At 37.6% G+C, this 16,801-nt stretch overlaps 1 protein-coding gene and 1 long non-coding RNA gene across 2 annotated transcripts; both read right to left on the bottom strand.

Moving 5' to 3' along the window:
* Window positions 1–586: 586 nt before the first annotated feature.
* Window positions 587–1,726, bottom strand: LOC133854518 (small heat shock protein, chloroplastic). The gene is made up of 2 exons (XM_062290756.1): window positions 1,431–1,726; window positions 587–1,147 (listed from the first exon to the last, which is right to left on the bottom strand). Exons 1-2 carry the CDS (start codon window positions 1,645–1,647, stop codon window positions 726–728), a joined length of 639 nt encoding a protein of 212 aa, XP_062146740.1. The 5' UTR covers window positions 1,648–1,726; the 3' UTR covers window positions 587–725.
* A 1,619-nt stretch (window positions 1,727–3,345) lies between these two features.
* On the bottom strand, window positions 3,346–11,726 carry LOC133854134 (uncharacterized). The gene is made up of 3 exons (XR_009896779.1): window positions 11,586–11,726; window positions 10,717–10,772; window positions 3,346–3,396 (listed from the first exon to the last, which is right to left on the bottom strand). It is a non-coding gene; the product is annotated as an uncharacterized LOC133854134 (long non-coding RNA).
* Between the last annotated feature and the right edge of the window lie 5,075 nt (window positions 11,727–16,801).

Raw genomic sequence — 16,801 nt, 5'->3', positions numbered from 1 at the left:
ATTTACAACTACAAACAATTTTTTATAAGTTACAAAAGCCTTTAACTATGATATTCTGGGTGATAATTCTTTTACTCATACCATAATCAAATACAATATAACTTTGAGACCTTATATATATATAACATTAATGTATATACTCAATATTGTTTTGAACAGCAGTCCTAACAATCTTATCTTCTCATATCCCATGCTCGGTTGGTAACTTTATTTTCAGGTGGTAAGTTGATGTCACTGCCTCCATTCAATGAAGGGTTCTTTTATTAATCCATGAAATTAGCCTAAACGGTTGTTTGACAAGGAAATATGCCGGTTGTAACAGGCAACATTACGGATCGTGCGACCTTTTAGGCCCTTTCGCTATGGCCCTTTGGCCATTAGCCCTTCTAGTATCTTCAATGGGTAACTTGCTAAAAGGTCATCAGTATCAAGCCTTCTAATAGTCTCTCAATCCCCTTAAACTAGGCTAGAGTGATAGTCGTTCATGAAAATTTTGCTCGTAAGCAGGGCTCCCCCCTATTCTCATTTAAATGAAATTTTTTGCTTAACCATCAGCATTTGATAATTGAGCCATGAAAACGGTCAATTTCGAAACTTCACAACACTCCTATTTATTCACCAAACTGAAATTTTACCAACCAAAAAAAAAAACAGACAAAAGACGTACGCACCCTAAGCCTGCACACAAAACAGAGCAAAAACAGAGTCCAACATTCTCCCATTTTTCAGTCAACCTTCACTTGCAGCACATTCTTCCTCTCCTCCTCCTTCACTTTTGGCACCAACACCTTCAGAACCCCATTCTTCATCTCCGCCCTCACGGAGTCGAGCTTGTACAGGCTCGGAGGCAAATCGAGCCTGCTAGAGTATCTTCTCCCGCTTTCCTCACCCTCCTCCGATTCCTTCTCCGCCTCACCTTTAATAATCAGAGTGTTCTGCTCCACCGACACCTTCACGTTTTCTTTCCCCACCCCGGGCATGTCCATTCGAATGTACAGAGCGTTGTCGTCCTCCTTCACGTCAAAGCCTCGCCTCGGCCCGGCTCCCAAGCCTTGTGACGCTGCCACAAATGGGTTCTCCATCAACTGCTCCATTAGGTTCAGAACTTGGCTCAAGCTCCTTGTTGGAGAGAATGGGTCCAACACATCTACAATTCCAGTTAGAAATATAGAAAAAGTTTCAGCCAACAAAAGAAACAAAACATTGACACTTTAGAAAGTTAGAATTAAAATTGGCAAAATTTGAGATCAAAAACTGGTTATTGATCACTTTCGCCACGAAGACAGACAGACCAACACCAAATATTTTGTTTTTGTTTCTACTGCTTTGCCCACGCTTTGTTTTCGATTCCTCAATTACAAAAAGAAAACTACTTCTTCAACTCTAATAGGAAAAAGAGAATGAACAAGAAAACAGAGAAAACAAACTACCAGAGAAGAAGCCGGGGCCACGGCCGTAAGAGACGGAGCGGTCGGAGCGGCGGTCGACATCAACGGCCCGGTCGTCCTCGTCGAAGCCGGAGACCTGGGCATTGGTGTTGAAGGAACGAGAAAGAGAGGGAGCAACGGAAGCAGAGCGGATTGGGTTGACGAGCCTGGCGAGGAGGGTTGGGACGGTGACCCTTCTGAGAACAAAAGACGATGCCATTGCAGGAATTGTTTTCCGCTTTTCTGGGTTTTGGAAAGGAGGGGCATGGGGGTTTATATATTATTACAGTACAGGGGGGAGACGTGGAGAAGGGGAAAGATCCGGAGAGACTCGAGAGGCGTGGAGAAAGTTCCAGAGCTGAGGGCTGGGAGAAGGTTCTAGAAAGATGAAAGGAACTTTTTCAATAATTAGGAAAGAAAAAAAGAAAATAAAATTTAAACTGCTGAAAAAATTAAAAAATATTTATTCTAATTTGTTTACTGCACTTAAATTCGATTATTTCCTTTGAATGGTTAATGGTATGTTTGGATGCAATAGAAAAAATTTTCAAGTTGCTACAGTGTTCAAATTTTTTTGAAAATTTGGATACTTGAATACATTCTAATTGAACCCGTGTTTAGCCCGAATTCATTCCCAATTCACTATTGAAATTCTGAATTCCAATGCTCATAATACATCAATCAGAATTAGTCTCACGCGTTATATATCAGTCAGAATAAATGCTTGTACTTTTTCATTCAAAAACAATAAAATAAAATAAATGTTTTCTTTTGCAGGTTCACGCATCAGTCATCAGACGAGTGAACCTGAACCTTGAGTGAAAATGAAGGGTGTAAAACATTCACACCCAAACAGAAAAATGCTGGAGATCACACCGTTGGGCAAATGGCTACGCCGTCGATTTCATTTATACAGATTACAAGTTCTCACACCCAATAAATTCCTAATAGCACGCCAGGCGGTCAAATTTGAATTTTTGTTGTGTGCATAATGTAAAGGTCAAACTCCAAGGACAATCATTAGATGAAACTTTTATCTAATCCAACGGTTGTTGATGGACAAAACCATTCAAAAAATCGGGCTTACCGTCAACAGCGTGCATCGGATTATTTGGTTGTTCTTTTTATTTATTTATTTATTTTTATAACTTTCTCACCATACCCACAAAAAACCCAAAAACAATTATATATAATAAAAAAAGGGAAAAAAATATGGGAAAATCCTCGAAAAGTCAAAAAAAAAAAAAAAACGTTTGTTGGAAGGTTGGTGGTAGATTTTGGTTTATTGGTTACACATCTTATAATATTATATAATATAATAATAAGATATCACTAAACAATGGTTGAAATGCCAAAAAACTAAAAATAAAAATAAATAAATAAATTTCTTTTTTTAACGAAATTGTATTTATGTTGGACTAAAAACAAAAATTTATTTATATCGAACAATAAATTAAATATTTATAATTGATTCATATTAATTATTAGAGAAAAATACAATTTAGGCCCCCCCAACTACCATCGATTCTCGGGATGGCACCTCAAACTACCAAAGCTTGGATTCCAACCCTCCAGATTATCATACGCTTGTTTTTTGACCCCATCCATCAGTTTGGGCCGTCTAACTAGATGGAAACCGAGTCAAGTGCGCGCAGCACGTGACTCATTTAACCAAAAAACCCGAGATTACCCCTCTCCCTACAGATTGAAATTCAGCCAGTTGTAGCTCTGTTGTCTTGTTTTTTTTTTTTCCCAATCTATTCGCAATACAGGAGAGGATAGGAGGTCGCACAGGTTAGGGCTCAGATACATCGCAGGTCCCAGATTGAACTCGCGACAACAGCTACTGATCGAACTCACCTTTCGGCGGCTCCCATCGTTCCAGCATCCGTTTTCTCCACCATCGACAAAGCTAGCATCCGGTTGCTCCTCCGCCAACAAATCCAACAACCGTTTTAGCCCCAAATCTCTAGTAACCCCATCTGAAATCTCAGTTAAGCCGTTCAATCTTGATTTTGTTCTGTAATTTTTTAGGCATATACTATCTCTCTTCAATCTTGAATTTCTTCCCATTTTGAGTTGCAAAATGGGATATCTTAATGTGGGCATGTAGAAAGTGGATTAATTTGTATTTTTGAATCAAATGCATGTAAGAGATTGAAGATTAAGGGATTTTTAACCGAATGAAATTTAGAGCAAACCATGTGCATAGTGGGTGTTTGATGAAATGCATATGGTATATTGTGCAATGTTTGTGTTCGATGAAATGCCAAACTAAGGTAGTGTAGTTAGGGTTTTGTGATATATTGGTTTTTTTTTTTTTTTTTTTGCTTGAATTTATGAGATTGAAGATTAAGGGATAGTTAACCGAATGGAATTTAGAGCAAACCATGTGTGTGACGACCCGTTGTTTTTTTATTTTTTATTTTTTAAACATACGAACGGATTTTCACAGTAACACGACTACGTGTCGCTCAGCCAACATAACGTATACGTTCCATAACATGTACCTGATATTCAGAGTTACATTTAACACAGCGAAATATTAATATCCATGTGCAGCGAAACACATAACAAACATATAATAAAATATCTGCTCAACAAACACTTTTGCCACGTAGGACACGAGCCATAAATAAAATACCCAAAATGCGGACTACCCATGAGTCCGTGACTTATGATTGTCGCGATGTGCTCCAATCATAGCATCCCATACGCTAGGTGGACGAGTCAATATCTATATCCGCAAAACCTACAACCAAAGCATCAATGTCTGCACGGTTGCGGGGGTTGCCGCATTCGTATAGGTGGAATTATGAGCCAGTCGTCTCAGTATAAAACATACCGAGACCTCAATGATATTAAACTAACTGAGTTTTTGCAATGAACCAACTTTTCCTTTTTAGTCTCGCATACACTATAACAGCTACCAATTTATAAACTTTAGTTTGAAAACTCCCATAGCTAATATAGCGAACACTGACTATCAGAAAACATTTAAAACATACTATATAGTTGGACCCATACGTAGAAGTTCCAATGGCTTGAAAGCAACTACGTACATTCCCATCTACAATAATACTTTTACGTTGGTAGCTCAAATGCACAAAGATCTAACGTTACCAACTGTGATATCACCGTGCCTCAGGGCATTACAACTTCATGTCTATGGCACATAGTTGTCCACGTAGTTACTAGAGTAAAACTCTAATATCCAAGCACTTCTTACTAATGTACCATGACAACCTATCTACCTACTCCAAAAACACACTAATATCCCAACCAATAGTGTCACATCCAAGTACACCAAGCTTAAAACATGACATCTTGGTCTTTAGTACGAGCATACTATCATTCCCCGAATATGGGTAACACCGAATCCTAGGGCATTACAACTTCATGTCTATGACAATCCATTTAGCTACTCCCATAACACTATATTACTATGTCTAGGGCATTGCTTTTTTTTTTCTTTTTTCTTTTCTTTTCACTGAAGGGCCATCTGGCCCTTCATTTAAAATGGCCAAATGCCCATTTGCTTTAATGGCCGAATGGCCATTTGAACAAAGGCCATTCGGCCTTAATGTTTTGTTGGCCGTAAGGCCTTTCATGTGAAAGGTCGTGCGGCCCCCCCTTTTTTTAATTTTTTTTTCCTATTTCTTTTTCTTATTTCATTTCTATTTTTTTATTTTTTTTCTTATTTCCTTTTCCCATTTCTTTTCGAATTTCCTTTCTTTTCTATTATTTTCTATTTTCTATTTTCTTTTCTATTCTTTGGACATTAAAAATATTTCCTTGCATTTTTAATAACATTAAATTAACTTTAATCACTTATTTACTCAAATTTTATACTTTAATTGTTAGAAAATGTCCTGGACATTACATCCCTCTCTCCTCATAAAAATTTCATCATCGAAATTTGAACATTAAATCGTTTTACGCATATACGAGCATGCATTCTACATTAGAAACACTCATGCAAGTATGCATTTTACTTTAGATATTTTCGCGGAAGTGGTATGACATAACAATCATACCCGAATTTATTCGCTAAAATGGGAAGTCGCTCCCGTATTTAACGATCAAGCACTCAGGTGGCTTCCTCAACATCATGATTTCACTACCAAATTTTCACTAACGAAAGGGTTTTGGTTCTTATTTGATGTTTTCTTACAAACCATCACTTGCTTGCACCTCTTCATAAGTCAATTTCTATTAAATACAAAGAAGCGCATCACAAGTAAAGGGTCGCAAACACGTTCGTAACGGAGAGATATGGGAAAATGTCATGAATGGCCGCTAAAATTAGGAGACATCATGACCGATTATGTGATGGACATAAGTTTTGCACTAGGGACAACTCAATATATATTCAGAATTGAGCACATCCATATTGCCCAAAGCGTTGCATGTTTCGCATTGGCGACACCTTGCATTTCATAAGATCTCCAATTTGAAACACAGATTTGCGACGAGTTTTATCCACATAGCTTACCATCACTATGTAGTGAATATCCACTTTGAACGAGTGCAATCTTCCTTAGAATCATGCACCACTTTGAAGCTCACTAATCGTTTCTCTTCAACTTCATACCAAATGAAGTGGCGTTCATCATTCACATCTATACGATGTTACATGTGATACAACGTCAGTAGTTGTAAACTACCATAACTAGTAGTCACAACAAATGGCAGGTATCATAACCAACTCCACAGATTCCCACACGCATAACTTAGGTGTATCCTCGAGTGTCTAAATAGATCTCTTGGATTTGTCGTCCGCTTGCGGAGGGTATGTTGAGCTAACATTCCAAACACACTTTGAGTCAATCTTGCCATCACGAGATTTCCTACAGAGTTCATTAGTCGTGACAATGACTTAAGTCGCACGATAGGACATCTTGCCGTCAAGATCTCCTAGCACAACAAGCCATTAACATTACCTCATGTCTCCGTCTCTCAACACTGGAGTGCATCAAGACTTGGGTGTTAAGTGTGAATTCCACACACATCACTATAGAGGCATTGCCCACAAATAGTTGGGCATAGGCAACGGTTACCAACTCTGAGTCACGAGGAGAATAACGCTACTCATGTACCACAGTTGATAAGTAGCATAGGCTACATCCCTGTGATACACAAGGGTGCATCCCCGCCCAATTGCGATGTATATGTGCAAGCCACATACCCAATAATTTCAATGGGTAGTTTAAGCACAGGTGCAATTGCGTGTTCACGTTCTAACGTGTTGACTATGAATCCATTCTTGTTCATTACATAAGCCAAGAATGACACTTACTGCAAACCAAAACTCACATCTCATGCGCTTGGCGACCAACTTACTTTCTCAAGCACTTCTAACACTGTCTTCAAGTGTCTTCCATGCTCGACACAACTAGTCGAATAAATTAACGTGCCAATGGTAGACTCAGCTACTCAGATGTCAAGGTACCCATGGAACGCTTGATTCATCAAGTCCATAAATACAAACGGTGTATTTGTCAATCCAAATGGAATCACCAAAAACTTATAATGGTCATACCATATATGGATCACTGACTTTGGCACATTACCTTTTTGCACCGTGTGTGTATGGTATCTCAAAAGAAAGTCAATTTTCGAGAATACCGAAGCTCTCTAAAGTTGACTGAACAAGTTGTCAGTTCTCTTTATGAAACACTCATCCTAGATCGCCACTAGGTTTAGCACACGATAACCTATGCATCCTAGCATAGACTTGCAACTAAAGTGGAAACATCTGCACTATCCGGATGTTCCCAACTCGGACTCAATATGAGCTTGGCTTAAGCATAAACACACAAGTGTACACTCTCAAACATTCATAATTGTCGAACATCGAAGAGCAATTACGGTGTAACTCGCCAACGAGAACCGCAAAGTTCAGACTCTTTATACCATAAGGTAGAAATAAAATTACCCACACTTGATTATCTATATTCACTTCTACTCTTTGATCGTCAATCCATTCCAAATTGACACCAAAGACCTAACGAGTTAATATCGTAGTTTACCATGGTAAGTTTTATTGTTTAGCATGTGGGACATCGAAATCCTATATGCATGGCATTAAACTCAACATATTATAAGTTGAAGCTAAATATGCCAACATTGGAACTCTACTCACATAACATTGCTAGCTTCGCTGGCAGTCTTTTCTCTTGCACCAATGGAACAATTGTCCACACATTTCCTGCAAGTGAATGCGTCACCAACAAGAGTGGCCATGTAAGTGTTCTAATCTAAGAGTTCGATGCTCAATTTACGTAACTTACACATGCAAATGAGACATGGGTGGACCACTTAACATATCAAACTAAATGAATTAGACATTGTAGCTCATCATGTCAAACACTAGAGCTAGCAAGTTCACCACCTATATAGTGCTAAGGCAATGACCTCCATGTTTACTGTGGACAAATGCGTCACCAATAGAAATGGTCACGCACGTTGATTTTAAAGGTTTGGTGCTCATTATGCATGTAACTATGATAGTGAGACATACGAATGGATAAAACTCAAATAACCCAAATGCACACAATGCTACAACATAAAAGTATAATACCTGTGGCAGCATCGACAACATTTGTGGTGTTAGATGGACTTCAGCATTGCTCGGTGTTATTGGGCACACCATACTTGAGCAAATTGTCTCAGCTGATAGTTTCCCGCTAAAGATACTTGACTTTGGCGGCAACAAGTTGGTGACCTCTTGTGGAATGGCCTCCTCGACCATATTTACAACGTGCCCTAGATCTTCTACTACATATATCCGAGTGTAGCTCCCACATTCTACACTAGGCAATGCTAGAGCTGCTTTGAGTCAAAGCGGCTAATGAGGGACATAGCTTTACGAGGTGGCTAAGTCTACCACATCGCAAGCATACCTGTGATTCAACACGACACATACACCAAAGTGTGGCTTCCCACAATTGGTGCACCGCATGACACCGAAGCGGCTCGCAAAGACATCCTCTTCTCTTAGGAACTTAGAGCCACAACCAATAAGTTGCTTCTTCGGTGGTGAGGAAGCATGAGCTTCCAATAGCATTGACCCATTTTCTACTGAAATAATTCGTGGTCGAAGGTCCATCAATGAGGAATGCCAAAAACCACTACTAGTTAACAATTTTCTCGACAGAGGGGGAGGAGGAGGTAGAGGCACCTAAAAAATCACTTCCACCTCAATCACCCACTAAGGAATTCTCTTCCTCATTGCGTATCAACATTACTTGTCTAGGTGGCATGACTTGTTTGTACAATGAAATGCCACATAGACAATACTGCGTAAAGAAGATTACATGCATCACAATACCCATGCAATGCACCTAAGAAGCTTATTATAAACCGTTCCCCGTCTAATCGATATGCTCTACACAATCACATTGAAGTTAGCCTACAATGTGAGAGTGAGAGGAAAGCTACCTAAACACGTAAATCAAATAATATGCATCACAAAATCTATGTAATGCATATGGAGTATTACATTTTAATTTCCTATCTTTGTTGAAGCTTTTAAGATTTCCTACGGCACTTTTGTTATTTTTAGTCTCTGACACAACCCTAAGTTTCCGCTTTTCCTAGCCAACCCTAGAGCTAACTGCTCTGATACCATTTGCTGTGACGACCTTTTTTTTTTTTTTTTTCAAACATACGAACGGATCTTCACAGTGGCATGACTACGTGTCGCTCAGCCAACATAACGTACACGTTCCATAACATGTACCAGATATTCAGAGTTACATCTAACACAGCGGCATATAAATATTCATGTGCAGTGAAACACATAACAAAAGCGAAAATACATCTAATTCATAATTGTTATCAACAACAAGAGCCATTTACATGTCTAACTAATTAAAGCTTATAAAACATATTACACTAAACACATAATAAAATACAGGCTCAACAAATACTTATGCCACATAGGATACGAGCCATAAATAAAATACTCAAAATGCGGACTACCCATGAGTCCGTGACTTATGACTGTCGTGATGTGCTCTAACCATAGCATTCCATATGTTAGGTGGACGAGTCAATATCTATATCCGCAAAACCTGCAACCAAAGCATTAATGTCTGCACGGTTGCGAGGGTTGCCGCATCGGCACAGGCGGAATTATGAGCCCACCGTCTCAGTATAAAACATACCGAGACCTTAGTGATATTAAACTAATTGAGTTTTCGTAATGACCAACTTTTCCTTTTTAGTCTCGCGTACACTATAACAACTACCAATTTATAAACTTTTGTTTGAAAACTCCCATAGCTGATATAGTGAACATCGACTATCAAAAAACATTTAAAATATACTATGTAGTTGGACCCATACGTAGAAGTTCCAATGGCTTCGAGGCAACTACGTACATACCCATCTACAATAATACTTTTATGTTGGTAGCTCAAATGGACAAAGATCTAATCTTACCAACTGTGATATCACCGTGCCTCAGGGCATTACAACTTCATGTCTATGGCACATAGTTGTCCATGCGGTTACTAGAGTAAAACTCTGATATCCAAGCACTTCTTACTGATGTACCACGACAATCCATTTACCTACTCCCAAAACACACTGATATCACAACCAATAGCGTCACATCCAAGTACACCAAGCTTAAAACATGTTATCTCGCTCTTTAGTACGAGCATACTATCATTCCTCGAATATGGGTAACACTGAATCCTAAGGCATTACAATTTCATGTCTATGACAATCCATCTACCTATTCCCAAGACACTGTATTACTTATACCCGAATAATGAAAATAACCTTGTACATTCAAGCTGAATGTTCTTAAATCATGCAACTAGACGACAACAATATACATAAGCTCTTTGCCATTAAAACTCTTAGGCATACTAATACGTCTAGCAAACTACACATAGTAATTATGAAAAACACACACTATAAATCATGCCATATATGATATGCATGCTGTGTTACTGTTGGGTTATTGCATGCTTTATGCTCTATGTTACATGCTCTATGCTCTGTGCTCTGTGCTTGACCAGTAAGTATTGCCTTATTGTATTATGCCGATAAATCATACTTTTCTAAACATTTTAATATTTCATCCAAAACATGCAACACACTATACTATATTCTGAAACTATCATTGATATATTTGAACAAACTCTAAAGTATTCAAATCAATCAAAACAGATATATTCAACATACAGTTGGATCGGATTTATAAAACAACATATATATTTTTGCAATTCTATAATATATAAAAATAATAGTTTCTCAGTGAGTAGAATATCACCTGGCTGAACGGATATTAAGCACTAGGTCTCCTAGACATCACCTTGCAATGTATCACTGTGGAATAACACATTGCACTATTTAGCATTTTAAATAATTAACACCCTAATTAGCACTTGAATCGCTCAAGGCTAAACTATTGGAAAACCCATAAAACTTTAAGGGTTCCAAACGTTTACCCATAAATCCTAGACACTAACTAAAACTCAAACAGTACTAACCTAAAGTATTTACTAAGGGTTAGATATTAAAATCACTTTTTAATTATTTACCAACTCGCAATTAATTTCACTAACCCATAAATTATTTTCACTAACACTTATAATAATATTAGCCCTAAAATTATATTCACTAATCTTTGAATTATTACTTATTAACCTTTTCTCAATAATATTAACCCCAAATTATATTCACAAATCTTTAAATTATTTCCATTAACCCATAAATTATTTTTACTAACATTTTCTTAATATCATTAACTCTAAAATTATGTTCATTAATCTTTTTACAACAATTACTAACTTATTAACATAATTTAACGATCTAGATTTTAATCACTTAAAAACCCCCAAATTAATTTAACCCAACAAATTAGGTTTTCCAAAATTAACTCATAATTTATAAAACACTACCCCCGATCAGAATATTATTAACCCATAAGCATTTTACTAAGGGTTAATCTCATAAAAACACAACTAAAAGTAAATACCCAAAAGTTAGGGTTTGAGGAAAACTCACCAAACCAAAACCCATGGTTTGGGTAGCCTTAAGCAAGTTTCAACAAGCCCATTACATAAAGGAAACACTAGATTAAACTCACATTTCAAGATTTTAACCCAAAATCTCAAGAACACGAGTTTATTATTTTACCTGAAAATGATCGGTGAAAACATATATTCGAGTGCAATGATCATGTTTCCGAAGACGGATCGAAAATCGGACCGTTGGATCTTCGTAGATTATGATTTTTCTATGAAAAACCTTAAGAGAAAATCTTCCCCTTTTGTTTCTTTTTCTCTTGGGTCAGATGACCCTTTTCCTCTTTTTTTATTATATATATATATATATATATATATATATATATATTCTTTTCACTGAAGGGCCATTTGGCCCTTCATTTAAAATGGCCAAATGACCATTTGCTTTAATGGCCGAATGGCCATTCGGCCTTAATGTTTTGTTGGCCATACGGCCTTTCATTTGAAAGGCCGTGCGGCCCCCCCTTTTTTTAAATTTTTTTTCCTATTTCTTTTTCTTATTTCATTTCTTTTTTTTTTCTTTTTTTTTCTTATTTCCTTTTGCCATTTCTTTTGCAATTTCTTTTCTTTTCTATTATTTTCTATTTTCTTTTCTATTCTTTGGATATTAAAAATATTTCCTTGCATTTTTAATAACATTAAATTAACTTTAATCACTTATTTACTCAAATTTTATACTTTAATTGTTACAAAATGTCTTGGACATTACAATGTGCATAATGGGTGTTTGATGAAATGCCTAAATGGTATATTGTGCAATAGAAGAAGAATTACCGATTTGGTGTTCGATGAAATGCCTTAATAGGCAGTGTATTTAGGCTTTGTGATATATTGCTTTTTTTTTTTTTTTTTTTTTATAACTTGAACTTATGATCTTAATTGTATGGGTCTATTATTGTATTGGGTGGAAATTCGAAACTTAGGTTGCTCTAAGTTTGGGCCAAACTTTAGGTTGCTCTAACTTGACCTAGCTATGGAGTAATATATTATTGTGCTAATATATTGCATGGATAACCAGTTAGATTATGCAAGCCATTTGTTAGTTTGTTGTAGAATTCTATTATGAGTGTTATAAGATTCTCTTGTTATGTGCTTCCAATGTAAAGGCACACGTAAATGTCTACAACGAGTGACTTATCAAGTGATCCTCCATTACGAGTGAGGTACTCTTGGACCTTTGTCCAATCCCAGCAGGAAGTGGAACGGATGTATTAACTATAAGGTAATTTATGAAATTAGCTTTGTGTTATATTTCGTCGTTAGTAGTTTATGACATTTTCTTTTAATGCATAAAGCTGGTGATTGTGATTATTTTGATTGTGCTGATAATAAAATGGCTGCATACGAGGAGGGAGCAATGAAATATCTGAGAGGAATGGAGGAGAGAAGGCTTACTGAGAAGGACAAAGTAAATGAACTGATTGAAAAAAATGCAAGGAACATGCAGATAAACTACGTTGGGAGTTAAGGTTGGGCCAGAATAATGGCCAAAATAATGGGAAGATGTTTATGGCTGCGTTGTTAGTTGGCATTTTGGTGTTAGTCTTTTATTTTATTGGTAATAGCGGACCTAGAAGTACTAAGTTGATGTTAAAATGACAGTTGTGGAAAAAGTTCAATTGTATGTTTTGATTTTGGATGTTATGTATGTGTAATTACCAAATTGATGCCTCTTTGTTTTGAATGTTAGGTATATTTCTTTGTCATGGTGTTACTAACCAACTAGAGCATTGGCCATATGTATTGACAAGAACATGAGTTGTGTATTCAATTTAGTGAAAAGTGCTCAATTCGTACAAATGTCTAAACAACACCTACTCAATGAAAAGTGCCCAATATCAATCTCTAATCCATTACAACCCAACATAACAATCACCTAAGTCATCAAAACAGCACCTGCTTGTCATCAAATTACATCCAAGCATTTAGGCATCATCCAAGTCATCAAAACAATTCCATAATAACACATGCTTGTCCAAGCATATCCATCACCTAAATCATCAAAACAACACCTGCTTGTCATCAAATTACATCCAAATACATCCATCATCTAAGTCATCAACACAATTACATCATTACACATGTTTGTCTAATCAATTACATCCAAACCTATCCATCACTTCAGTCATCAAAACAACACCTGCTTGTCATCAAATTACATCCAAACACATCTAAGTCATCTAAACATTTCCACAATAACACATTCAAACACATCCATAAATTATTTATCAATAACACAACAACCCTAATATTTTTGCCATTCCAGCTTCTTCCTCTTTCTCTGATTAGCCTCAAGTACTTCAATTACCTTTTCCATTGTTGGAACAATCTTTCAACCTCTAGTAACAAGCTTTGATGAAGACCCTATTGGCTGAGAAAATCCTCCTGCCTGAGAAGACCCTGTTGGCTGAGAAGACCCTGATGGTCTAGGGGGTCCATACAATCTTACCGTGTTGACAGTACCTTGAAACTGTAAATTCAAATTAAATCAATGATGTGAGTAAAAAATTGAAATAAAATTCAAAACATAAATAACGAGTGTTTTGATTGCTCACAATAGTTGTTGGTTGTGACTGAGACTGTGGAGGTCCATACAATCTAACTGTGTTGACATTACCCTGAGTCTGCAAAATGTTGTTAATTAGGTTATACCAAAACTTACGTAAAGCAGCAGATATAAAAGAATGGTGGATTGAGTGCTTATAAAAGCATTTGTCTAAGGCTGAGGCTGTGACTGAGAATGCGGCTGTACTGACGAGGGTCAATACATCCTTACTGTGTTCACAGTACCTTGAGACTGTAAAGACACAATAATTAGTGTTGAACATAATGCAATATAAAAGTTTAAAAGTTTTTAAAAGTTCTAATATAAAGAGTGCTCACAATAACATTGGCATGGCTCCAAGGTTGTGACTGTGAATGCGGTCCATACCACCGGACTGTGTTGACGGTACCTAGACACTGTCAAGACAAAAAGTTAACAACAAGTTTGGGTACCTCGACACTGTTAGGACTGCGTTAACAATAAATAAACACGTAAAATATGGGTGTTTTCAGTACTCACCCAAGCATTGGTATAAGGCTGAAGTAAAGGTTGAGTCTGACGTTGGGGCAAAGGCTGAGTCTGAGGTTGAGGCTGAGATTGAGACAGAATCTATGGTTGGGGCTATGGCTGAGACTAACCTCTACCTCTACCCCTACCACTGGTACCCTTACCACTACCCCTACTCCTACCCTTACCCCTTCCTCTAGACGATGCAACAATGGTTTGTGGGGTGTGATGGGCAATTAAGGGCTGCAAAATGGATGTTCACAGTATGAGAGTTAGTCGTAAATGTAATGTAAATGATGGAAAAGTTATGACTTATGAAAGTTACTAGTTCAGAATCAATTGTAGATTGGGGATTCGGTTCAGTGTCAACTGTAGACTGGGGATTCAGTTCAGAATCAAATGTAGATTGCACGTAGCACATTAAAAATACAAATGTCAACATAATGATTAAGCATCACATTGAATACCAACAAATAAACCCTCAAACTATCAAAGGCATTTACCTCACTCCTATGATGTCCTTTGTAATTAACTGCTTCTATTCTTATGCGGGGACATGTTCTTAGGTTGTGTCCAGTACCCCTACATCTGGAACATCTCATAGTAACCCCACCCTTCCTTATCCTATATTGATTTCTGGGCTCGTTTGGTCCTCTAGTCCTCACTACTCTCGGTCTCCCAGGTTGTATTCTAACCACTAGTGGGTCTACATGCTCGCCATTTGTCTTTGTCCATCGTTCTCCACTAGGAATGGGATACAAGACATGTTCATATGCCTTTTTAAGCATATCCACAGTATACCAATCAGAAACATAGTTAATAGGTTCTGCACCATCTTTCCATATTGCACATATTGCATGTGCACATGGTAGTCCCATCATGTCCCATTGTCTACACCCGTATGTTCTTCTAACCAAGTTCACCACATATTGTTTTTTCTTGTCTGTCACTTCAAAGAACCTATCCCCCAGCATACACGCCATTGCAATGACCAGCATCTCGTGAGAGTTCATCTAATTGTTCCAAAATCTTTGGACAAATCCTACCATCCATTTTTATAATGCCTTCCTGCTTCTTTTGGTATCTCTTCATTAGTTTTTTTCTTAACATTTCCATCAACGATATTATTGGTAGGTCACGTTGTTTCACAATCCAAGCATTGAAACATTCTGAGAGATTGTTCACAATTAAATCGCACTTGGGGAAGGTACTGAACCAAGCCCTCGACCACATACTTGGGTTAATCTTGGACAAGTAATCATACGCATCTGGGCTTATCCCCTTTAGTTCCTCTATTTCTCTAGACCACTCAGCCTCTGTGAAAGCGGCAGCCGCGCTCCAAAGCTTGTCCTTCAATGCAAAACCTCTGTGACCTACATCTCTGTGGTTTGCGTACAAATGTCTACAATAAATCCGATGCTCAGCACTGGGAGCCACCGCTTCCAAACTCAGGACCAGGCCTTGCGCAGAGTAAAATTAAAATATCAGACCTAACATTGATTGTATCATAAAAAATAAAAAATATTGATTGACTAAAGGAATATGTAATTGGTACTTTACCTTCTAACGATCAGAAATAAAATTTCCATCCTTTCTCTGAGGTGGGGGGGGGGGGGGGTGGGCCAAGATCTGATAGCAAAGCCTCTAAAAACCAAATCCAACTGTCTTTGACTTCTGCTTCTACCACTGCAAAAGCCACTGGATACATCTGATTATTTGCATCCCTCGAAATGGTAGCCAAAAGTTGGCCCTTATGCGTACCTTTCAAGAAGCACCCATCCAAGCCAATGATGGGCCTACAACCAGCAAGAAAACCACTTTTCATGACGGCTAAGGAGAAGTACAACCTTTGAAATTTTGTAGGCTTATCAGGTAACGACATCTCTATTTTCATCATTACACAACTGCCAATATTTGTTCTCCTTATTGTCTCACAAAAGTCCCACAACTTCTTGTACTGTTTGTTCACTTTTCCACGTATCTTGTCTTTTGCAAGTCTTCTAGCCCGGTACAACCTATGCTCATTCACATCTACACCCCATCTATCTTTCACTATCTCTTCTATTATCTACAATCCAAGACGATTTCAAAATAGAGTTCTTGTGTTTCCTCCTACAATTGTGTACGGACTGAACTGATCGAATTTCGAAGGATTCCTTATCCTTGCACTTGCACCCATAATTCTATATTTGCAACGTGTATCCCTGCATACCATTATACATTTCGCAAGGTAATTCCTCTTAAACTTTACATCCTTCCCCATATTTACGTTAGTC

Source organism: Alnus glutinosa, chromosome 13 (genome assembly GCF_958979055.1).
Source record: "Alnus glutinosa chromosome 13, dhAlnGlut1.1, whole genome shotgun sequence".
NCBI classification, from domain to species: domain Eukaryota; kingdom Viridiplantae; phylum Streptophyta; class Magnoliopsida; order Fagales; family Betulaceae; genus Alnus; species Alnus glutinosa.
The sequence above is the reverse complement of the archived record's forward strand: the minus strand, read 5'-3'. Positions and strand labels throughout refer to the sequence as shown.